This window comes from Micropterus dolomieu, linkage group LG18 (assembly GCF_021292245.1).
Source record: "Micropterus dolomieu isolate WLL.071019.BEF.003 ecotype Adirondacks linkage group LG18, ASM2129224v1, whole genome shotgun sequence".
NCBI lineage: Eukaryota > Metazoa > Chordata > Actinopteri > Centrarchiformes > Centrarchidae > Micropterus > Micropterus dolomieu.
This window is the reverse complement of record NC_060167.1, coordinates 426,286-436,481: the sequence shown is the minus strand read 5'-3', so window position 1 is coordinate 436,481 and position 10,196 is coordinate 426,286. Positions and strand designations below refer to the sequence as shown.

The window sequence follows — 10,196 nt, the reverse complement described above, 5'->3', positions numbered from 1 at the left end:
CTGTTTCTTGACAGTTATACCCTGAAGCCCACCGGAGGTCGGCCACTTTGAACTGAATAACTGAGACCTCAACCAAACTTTGTGAGATATTTTCGACACGTCACCTGTGTGATTTTTGTGTTGCCAACTCCAGAGCCGTGTCAGCTGGAGTCCCAACCGTCACTGCGCCCGAGGGCCTGCAGGGGGGGCGAGGGCCCGCAGGGGGGGCGAGGGCCTGCAGGGGGGGCGAGGGCCCGCTCAGCGCTGCTGGCAGCTTTAATTAAACGTGTTTCAGCTTCCTCGATGGTTCCATTAAAGTAAAGGGAATAAATGAAGACAGCACCACTGAATGACTTCACACTGACTGTATTTACGTATTTACACAATAAATAAAATGTCAAAGTAATTACCAACAAGATGGATTTAGATTTGCGGACTGAAACACATCAGGGAGCTGCAGAGTGATCACATGATTTAATATTGCGGTGACTAGTCCACAAACATGGCCGTCACGTCTAGACTCCCCGCGTGCCTCTGGTTACCACTTAGACCAGAGGACACAGTCCGGTCCGGCCTCTACTGGTCTGCGCCGGGCGGGGTCTCCGGCCCGTCCTGGCTCGGCCCCGACATCTGCATGAAGAGCTCCCTCAGCTCCGTGATGTCATCATCGAGAGACGGCAGGGATGCTGGGAGCGACCGCTGCCCGCGCTCCTCGATGAAATCCCACAGACGGACGTTGTTCATGAACTGAAGAGACACAAACGCAAACCACGTTAATAAACTACAGAACAGCTGAAGAACTACAACTCTGAATCACAATGGCGGCGGTTTCTGACCCGGACGTTCCCCTCGGAGCTCAGCTGTTTCCGCGGCCGGTCGGGTTCTGCTCGGGTTCCGTCTGGGAAGGCGTGAAGGTACAAGCACTTCCCTGCGAACGGGCACGAGCCGCGGCCCTGATCGAAGTACTTACAGGCCTTCTTACTGCAGACACAGGAGACGGCCGTCAGTGACCTGGACTTTACTGGTCCTGTATCAGAGGGGCGTTCACCACTCAGCAGAACGCCACCCTGATCAGCTGACACCAAAACACATGATACACCAGGACCAAGAGGAAAAGAAGAACCTAAAGTTTACTGTTCAAACCCCTGAAGAGCGGATCTTTAAAGTGTCGATCCAGACCGGACCGTGTGGAGAACTTAGCGCTCCGTTCTGATGTGCCGTCACACAGGTGAGCTCACCTGACTCCAGACTTGAAGAGCTCTATGAGGTGGTCCTTTTCTTCCTGGTCCTCCACCCAGTAGACCGAAGGGATGACGAACTCTGAGATGACTCTGCACTCTGGACAGGACCTGAGACAGAGACACACATCAGACACTCACAGACCCTGTCCCCGCCCCACAGACCCTCTACTGGACTCACAGACCCTGTCCCCGCCCCACAGACCCTCTACTGGACTCACAGACCCTCTACTGGACTCACAGACCCTGTCCCCGCCTCACAGACCCTGTCCCCGCCCCACAGACCCTGTCCCCGCCTCACAGACCCTGTCCCCGCCTCACAGACCCTGTCCCCGCCCCACAGACCCTCTACTGGACTCACAGACCCTGTCCCCGCCCCACAGACCCTGTCCCCGCCTCACAGACCCTGTCCCCGCCTCACAGACCCTGTCCCCGCCTCACAGACCCTGTCCCCGCCCCACAGACCCTGTCCCCGCCTCACAGACCCTGTGCCGGACTCTGGTCCCGCCTGAACGGACCCTTACTTGACGATCTTGTTGCTGAAGTTTCTGGTGCAGCGCCACTGTCGGATGCAGGCCAGACAGAAGGTGTGGCAGCAGGAGGACAGAATACCGAACCTGCGGTCCGACGGGTTCACCTTCTGGACCACCAACTCCATGCAGATAGAACACACCTGAACCACAACAGCACGGTCATCAGATCAGTGAAGACTCTCACGCATCCAGGTCAGAGTTATCCAGAGCAGCTTAAACTCAAGGGCAGCTGGACTCGGTTGAAGACCCTCAAAGACGTTTCGTGCCTCATCCAGGAGGCTTCTTCAGTTCTGACTGGCTGCAGGGAGTCCCGGCTGTTTAACCTCTGTGGGGTCGTCACCAAGGTGATGGACGCGCCAGCGCTGGTACTGAGGTGTCCCCTGTTCAGAGACGGCCTCTCTTCTTCCATCGACCCACCGTGACCCCTTTAACATAACGTGAGGTTTTTAGTTTCCTGACGTGCGGGTCTCTGCATTCCTCACTGCAGGTGGCTTTTCTCTGGATGTGCGGTCTTTCGGGCGGACCAGGATCTGTCTTGGCGTCTTCTGAAGGATCCATCACCTTGGTAACGACCCCCCAGAGGTTAGATAGCTGGGACTCTGCCGGTCAGGACAGAGGGGTGAAACATCTTCAGGTATCTTCAGCCAGGTCCAGATGGCCCTGGTTTTCACCTGAACCCACCTTGTCCTGGCTCAGCTGGGCTGCGAAGGCCTTCTCCATGTCGGCCTCGAAGGCCAGCAGACACATCTGTAGACAGACAGGTGCGGTGAGTCAAACGAGCGTCGGGCCACGTCGTAGCAGCAGCTTAACGACTTTCCTGTTTGTTCTATTCTTAGATTCGCCGAGCCGAAGGCCCCGATCACATTCACGCCGTCACACCTGGAAGCCGCCAGCACAACCAAGGAACCAGCTCAGGGCACCTCCGCGCTGCTCGCTTTACTTTCCACACCCAGAGGTTATCCTGCCGCTCTGGGGACCGAACCCGGTCACGAGCTCGCTTCTCTAACCTTTGGGCCAATTAACCAATTAACTTTGTGTCTGGTTCTGCAGGGACAGTTTCAGGCGCCACAGCTGTTGGCAGGTCGCCGGGTCGGCCCCCGGATGTGACGGGTTCTTCTTCTGGGGCCGTGTTACAGAATGTTCCTGTCTTTGGTATTACAGAAGCAAATCCTAACTAACTTTAGGAATCCTGTCTTCTCTCAGGAAATCCTAAACACTCGATCCAACATCGCTTATCAACTTCTATGTCTGTTACCTAGCAACCGACGCCACTTGTCTCTAAGCGTTGTTTAATGAAACAAACGTCTCGACTTCCGGCAGTCGCCTCTCCTCTCATCCTCAGCCGCTGTGTTTTATACCCGCAGCCGCCGCGTTGGTTAGACCGCGCCTGAACGCTCCGTCACGAAGCTCGCGCTAATGACTTCCTGTTATTTCTCTCAACATAAAAGTGCTTGAAGTGTGCCGGTGTACATTTTAGCCTTTGGCGTACCGGCCCCGGTCCTCTCCGGATCAGGCTCTCTGGGCTCCACGTCACGCTCACGGGTCCCGTTCTCTCCCGCCTGCTGATCTCCGCAGGGAGACCGGGTAACTTTCATGCAGCCTTGTGCGCTAGATGCTCGTCAAAGTGTTTTTCCGTGAACCGACCAATCACAGCCTGGAGTAGGCGGGACATTACAGAAGGCTGAAGTTTAGAAATGTTGAACTGGTTGTTCTTACCGACTAGTTTGTAATTAGCACGAACATATTTGAGCCTCACAATAATTTAAAGCTGCTGTTTAGTCCAACTGGAGTTTTATATTAGGCTGCTAACGGTAAGCTGTGGTAGCTGTACGATGATCTGGACTTAACCACGCTGCTGTAGGCTGATATCAGAAAATGGTTTTATTAGTGAAACAGCTGAATCTCAACTAACAAACTGTCTGTAGGCAGTTTAACCTCTAAATATATTATACTATTCATAAATACACTCATTTATACCTGCAGGTTGGGGATATATTTTGTTTATCAAATGTCAGAAATGACAGATTTCGGTCGTAAAGTAGCTCATCGCCTTTACTGTGCGTTTACGGATCAGCTTACTGAGGCCCGTTCTGAGCCAGGAAACCCTGCCATTATTATTTTTATTGTTCTTATGGACCAGCAGGGTGATCTAAAGTTTGGGGAAACTGTATCAGATCCTGCTCGTCCTGATCGGTTCGTTAAACGGGGAAAGACTGCAGCTCGGGAGATTTTTCCCAAATGAGAATTTAAGGTCATTTTTTGATGTGTGTTGAAAGTGAACAACTTTCCATCAATAAACTGAACGGAAAGATCTGGCAGTGCTTCACAGAGCTTTAACTGATGTGATGTGAACGGCAAATAAAAGCAGAGAAGTGTTCGATGATCCCAGAAGACGAAACGGACGGAAAGCCGAGCTCGTGGTGAGGAACGCGCCTGTGATGAGCGGCTGTTAAACTGGGCAGAAGAAGCTGCTCTTCTCCTTTTTTCTGTGCTGCTTGCATGTTTTTCTGCTTTCAGAAAGTATCGAGCGAAGTTCTGGTTTGACTGGAAACGTTTTGGTTCTACTCGCTAGCGGGCGGCGAGGGCCGTCCCTGCTGTGGATATGAGGTCGTCACGGTCTGAACCTCTCTCTTCACTGCGGTCTGATTTTTATGAGGGGAAAAGACATCGTTACTCCCCCCGCTGGATTAAATGAGCGTGCGCACCTTCTCGTGCGCCCTCCTCTGCTCGAGGTCATGGGGGTGGAGCACCTGCAGCCCGCACACCTCACACAGGTCGCCATGGAGATACGTACAGTTGTCTTCATAGAAACAGTGTCCGGCGGCGGCGTAGGGACACAGCTGGGGGAGGTCCTGGTAAGCCCCGCCCACTGGGGGAGGAGCTGCACAGAGCACAGGAAACAGCAGCTGTTATTAAACACCTCGTCACGTTACACTGATTACATCACAGACCACGAGCAGCCAATCAGAAGACTTCCTGTCTCCCACCTTCTTCCCGCGCTGAAGCATCCAAACCCGTCCTGATGGCGTCCACATACGACTGAGGAGCTGCTGCCGCGACCTCTGACCCCACACTGTCTGCTGGACCCCCAAACATGCTGTCTGCACCCAGGACTGAGAGACAGACAGGAGGAGGGACGGGAGGAGAGAGAGAGACAGACAGGAGGAGGGACGGGAGGAGAGAGAGAGACAGACAGACGGGAGGAGGGACGGGAGGAGAGAGACAGACAGACGGGAGGAGGGACGGGAGAAGAGAGAGAGACAGACGGGAGGAGGGACGGGAGAAGAGAGAGAGACAGACAGACGGGAGGAGGGACGGGAGGAGAGAGAGAGACAGACAGGAGGTGGGACGGGAGGAGAGAGAGAGACAGACAGGAGGAGGGACGGGAGGAGAGAGAGAGACAGACAGGAGGAGGGACGGGAGGAGAGAGAGAGAGACAGACAGACGGGAGGAGGGACGGGAGGAGAGAGAGAGACAGACAGACGGGAGGAGGGACGGGAGGCGACAGACAGGAGGAGGGACGGGAGGAGAGAGAGAGAGAGACAGACGGGAGGAGAGAGAGAGAGAGACAGATTAGACGGTCAGGTTGTTTGTCATGTCTCACTAAAGCAGATCAGGTGACTGATCTGGACCAATCAGGGCAGGATGGTACCAGCAGGATTTTATCAATACTCCTGAAGGAAGTGACGTCGTATCTAAAGGAAGTGACGCCCCGCAGCTTTAAGCTGATGATACACAGAGCAACTTTTAGAGCAATCGTGCAGGGCAACGTTGCCGTCAATGGTAATGAGTAAAGATTACTACCATGACCCCCTCCCTGACCACTCCGCCGCCCGCCCCGCCGCTATCCGTTCATCGGACTTGCCTCCAGCAACATTGCTCCAAAAGTTGCCCCGTGTATCATCAGCTGAAGTGAGAGTCTGAACAGTGAAGCGACCAAAGTCGGGGGGGGCTACCAGAACCACGGCGTTTCTGCCGCCGCTGCACGTCATTAAACTGGTTCTCCTGGACAGTAGCTCTCTTAACCTTAACGGGCTCCACTGCTCGCCATTCTAACCTGCAGCGTGGCTTCGTCCGTGTCTGAGCGTGTTATCACCTCTTTCTCTGAGGACCATGGTCTTCTTAACGCCTCTGACTGAAGCCCCGCCTCCAGCCCCTCCCACACCTGCGTGATCCTCTGAAGCTCCTCCTCCTCCTCTGGATGAATATTTGATGTGGTCGTATCTGCACACAGGTCACACAAACACACACACACACACCTGAATATACACAGGAAATGATGTAACCACTAACAGTGACCTGACAGTAAACACGGGACACGATTGGATGTTCTCTGCCAGGTGGGCGTTACCTGCAGCGTTCTCCGTAGGCACACACTCCTCTCAGGTAGAACTTGCAGATGGTGGAGGGTTTGCTGTTGGCCGGGTCATGAGAGAACAGGCAGCGGCTTCCCTCCCTGCACACGCCGTGGAGGAAGTACCTGAAACAACACACCTGTTACAGGTGACATCAGCTGGACCTCGGGTTCCGGCCTCTAACGCAATCGCCTTCTCAGGCCAGTCTTAGAGGTCGCAGTAACGCCTTCTAACCTCAGCCAGTCTTAATTTAATCTCTTTGCCCCACCCACCTTCACCTGTGCTGCAAGTACACCTGCTGGCCCCGCCTCTCGCTGTGCGTCAGCTGACTTTCTCCACCAGCAGTAAGTTTTATAAAGTCGCCCAAAACACACAGAACTCGTCTTTGGATCCAGTTTACGTCACAGGTGTGTTCCGTGTCGCTTTACCTGGTGCTTGTAAAATAGCCACCGTGTCTTGTAACAGATAGCATCTCTCCCGACCGACCTGTTGGGTCGCCACATCTACCTGGACGGCCCGTTTCCAACTTCTCAAGGACCATTTTAACCTTCTCAAGGACCATTTCCAACTTCTCAAGGACCATTTTAACCTTCTCCAGGACCATTTTAACCTTCTCAAGGACCATTTCCAACCTTCTCAAGGACCATTTCCAACCTTCTCAAGGACCATTTCCAACTTCTCAAGGACCATTTCCAACCTTCTCAAGGACCATTTCCAACCTTCTCAAGGACCATTTCCAACTTCTCAAGGACCATTTTAACCTTCTCAAGGACCATTTCCAACTTCTCAAGGACCATTTTAACCTTCTCCAGGACCATTTCCAACCTTCTCAAGGACCATTTCCAACCTTCTCAAGGACCATTTCCAACTTCTCAAGGACCATTTTAACCTTCTCCAGGACCATTTTAACCTTCTCAAGGACCATTTCCAACTTCTCCAGGACCATTTTAACCTTCTCAAGGACCATTTCCAACTTCTCAAGGACCATTTTAACCTTCTCCAGGACCATTTTAACCTTCTCAAGGACCATTTCCAACTTCTCAAGGCCCCTCTGAACCTTTCAGGAGAGAGCAGCGTGTGTTGCAGTGCGCCTCTCTGTCCCCCCCGCCGTTACCGTCGGTTTGCTCATTTTAACCGTTTACGGTGTCGGTGTTTCTATTATTTTGTCCACCCCCGTTACCTGCTGCTCTGGAGGAGCCCGGATGTGGAGGGGACAGGTGAGTTAGTTTGATCTGACTGAGTTTTAACTTCTAACCGAAGCGGAACACAAGCTAGCAGCTAACAGCTAGCAGCTAACGGCTAAAAACATTAGCACGGGGCTACAGAGGAACCCGAGCGCGAGGCTGGCGGACAGGTAACAGGCTGGCGGACAGGTGGCCGACAGAGCGACACACTCACCTGCAGGTCACCTGTTTGGTGCTCATCTTCCTCACGGAGCTTCAGCTACAACGGCTGCCTCCAAGGTGTCACGTTGGTGTCCCGCTAAAACACCTCCGACTGACCCCCGCAGTCACAGCACGAAGGTTCCTATGTTTATCTGACGGCTAATTTACACAGTGCAAGTACAAGTACACAGGCCTTACTAAGTACATTAAGTACACAGTCTTTCTGTGTTTATTTGATGGGGACAGAATGTGTTAAGACAATATAATAAATATTTATGGTTTCAAAACGCTCTTTGGCAGTGACACATAAACACAAAACAGATAAATGGATAAAATAAAATAGAAGCTAATATAAATACAGTCACAGTATATACAAAGCAAAGTGATAACCTAAAATACTGCAGTAGTGGTAAAATAGCAGCATATGGTATGTGTAATACTGCATTAAGTTTGCAATATGAACATTAGTTTAAATCTACAAGATGTAACATGCCGGAGTTTCTCATCGGTGGTCCCTCGGCAGGAAACGAAGACATTACTAGCGACGATATACAGATACAGATATACACAAGTGGACAGAATACAGATACAGATATACACAAGTGGACAGAATACACCGAGCAACATGTCGGGAGCGTCACAGTTCTGGTTTGCCTTAAGCTGTTGGGTGAGATGGGTCTTACAGTTTTTCTGAATTGTTTACACACAAATACTTGAGACACAATGAGCACAACATGTAACTCCTGCACCAACCCCCTGAAGCAATTCTGCAGAACTACAAGCACAATTCCTGCTTTACACTCAAATTGCAGTTCTAAAACACACTTTTTTTCAAAACACTACACACAATTCACTGCATTTGGCACAATTTTCATGAATAAAATCTCTTGTTTTCACAAGGAACACACTGTACGTGCAACTTTGTGTTGTTTGGGAAGTACACTGTGTACACTGTATTTGGGGGGGGGAAAATAAAATATCGTGTATTTGAATGTTTTGAGTATAAAAACATTATTCTCAAATATTTTACAACACACGTATGTACTGTTTGAAGTAACACTGAACAAAAAAAGCCCAGAGTCATTGTGATGCATGGAGAAGTGTTTTACACTGAGAATATCAGTGTTCAGCTGGTTCCTTTTAGATGTCTAATCATTCGATGGTTTGTGTGTCATTTGAAAACAAAAGACCATTTTGAGAAGAAATAACGTTGTTTTGAATGTAAAGTTTCATTTTGCAGGAGAATTGAGGGTTTTTGTGTGGAAAATTCTGAGAATATGAGGCATGCTGTCAGAATATGTGTGTAAATAATTGAGATGCAGGGCTCTCCCTTCCTGCAGCAGGCCATCCCAGTGTTCACCTCCCTGCTTTCTCGACAACCAGCGTTAGATGGTGCTGTCGCCATTTTGGACAGAACCCACAGACACGCAGCCCAAAAAAAAAGTCACTTCAAATGAGAGGAACTCTATGAAACGTTGAAATGCTGTAACAATAAAAACAACTGTGGGATTATGTGCTCTAATTTTAGTTTGCGATTATCAGTTTTTTACAGCTGCTTACACACAAAATCTTTACATGTCACACAGTTTTTGAAACCTCTCACTCAAAGAGCAAAACCTCACCTCAAATCTCCAAAACCATGAGCTATTTCTCAGCCTTGCACTCAGTTTTCAGTCGCATAAAACAATTTTTTCAAAACACTAAACACAATTCTCTAAGACCCAAAAATCTTGGCGTGTAGTTACAATTTGAGGAGGTACACATCAGGCAACCTCTGCGTAGCCCCCTACCCTACGCCGTAGGTGACAGGGACGCGGACCGTAAGCACTGATTAGTCGGCTGGGTAGCCTTGCAATGCCTCCGAGCCGACAGGAAGTGCCCCGTGCTTTGAAGCTATACACGTAGCTCCTACGCAGGAGTATAAATCTTTAAGCGCAGACAAAACATAGCAAAATGTTTTTTCCAACGGACACGGTGGTTCCCTGAACACCCTGCTGTAGACGCAAGCGCACTGAATTTCCCTGCCTTTTTACAGCCGTTGTGTTTACAAACTTGTCGCAGCTGAGTGGGTAACAGCCTGAGACACAACCACCAAACGGGAGAAAACATACCTCGAAGCCCGTTGCAGAACGTTGCAAGGAAACATGTCGTTCAATCAGAAAATGTTGCAAACCGGTGCAGAACGTTTTGAGATAGAACTCCTCACATGTGCAAACAGGGCACAGAGTATAGGGCACAGAGGATAGGGGACAGAGGACAGGGCACAGGGGACATGGTAAAGGGCACAGAGGATAGGGGACAGAGGACAGGGCACAGGGGACATGGTAAAGGGCACAGAGGATAGGGGACAGGGGATAGGGCACAGGGTACAGGGCACAGGGCACAGAGTATAGGGGACAAGGGACAGGGGACAGAGTATAGGGCACAGGGGACATGGCAAAGGGCACAGGGTACAGGGCACAAGAGAAAGATGATATGGTAAAGGGCACAGAGTATAGGGGACAAGGGACAGGGGACAGAGTATAGGGCACAGGGGACATGGTAAAGGGCACAGGGTACAGGGCACAGGGGACATGACAAAGGGCACAGGGTACAGGGCACAGGGAACAGAGTATAGGGGACAGGGCACAGGGGACATGGTAAAGGGCACAGGGTACAGGGCACAAGAGAAAGATGATATGGTAAAGGGCACAGAGCACAGAGTAT

General features: G+C 51.0%; 2 protein-coding genes across 5 annotated transcripts in view; one reads left to right on the top strand and one right to left on the bottom strand.

Moving 5' to 3' along the window:
- Nucleotides 1–329: 329 nt before the first annotated feature.
- On the bottom strand, nt 330–7,650 carry LOC123986961 (probable E3 ubiquitin-protein ligase makorin-2). 2 transcript variants are annotated; one of them, XM_046075429.1, is made up of 10 exons: nt 7,504–7,650; nt 6,102–6,230; nt 5,808–5,974; nt 4,738–4,863; nt 4,456–4,631; nt 2,432–2,497; nt 1,742–1,890; nt 1,218–1,328; nt 816–960; nt 330–726 (listed from the first exon to the last, which is right to left on the bottom strand). In XM_046075429.1, exons 1-10 carry the CDS (start codon nt 7,527–7,529, stop codon nt 556–558), a joined length of 1,266 nt encoding a protein of 421 aa, XP_045931385.1. In that variant the 5' UTR covers nt 7,530–7,650; the 3' UTR covers nt 330–555. The 2 variants fall into 2 exon arrangements, with proteins under 2 accessions (XP_045931385.1, XP_045931386.1); XM_046075430.1 differs by having other exon boundaries at nt 5,847–5,974.
- Nucleotides 7,140–10,196, top strand: part of LOC123986965 (MKRN2 opposite strand protein-like) — a 16,782-nt gene continuing 13,725 nt past the window's right edge. For 2 of the 3 annotated variants that reach the window (XM_046075436.1, XM_046075435.1), the window contains exon 1: nt 7,140–7,322. The gene's annotated coding sequence lies outside the window, so the exon portion shown is untranslated. Of the gene's footprint in view, nt 7,323–7,409; nt 7,460–10,196 lie in introns of those variants that run through there. The other variant, XM_046075437.1, reaches the window with a different exon arrangement.

What these genes read in the sequence shown, in the direction of transcription:
- LOC123986961 (XM_046075429.1), bottom strand. Translation starts at nt 7,529, where the DNA reads ATGAGCACCAAACAGGTGACCTGCAG. An exon ending in ACCAAACAGGTGACCTGCAG is followed by an intron (nt 6,231 to 7,503) that starts GTGAGTGTGTCG and finishes GTGTTGTTTCAG; the next exon opens with GTACTTCCTCCACGGCGTGT. An exon ending in TTCAGCAACAAGATCGTCAA is followed by an intron (nt 1,329 to 1,741) that starts GTAAGGGTCCGT and finishes TCTCTGTCTCAG; the next exon opens with GTCCTGTCCAGAGTGCAGAG.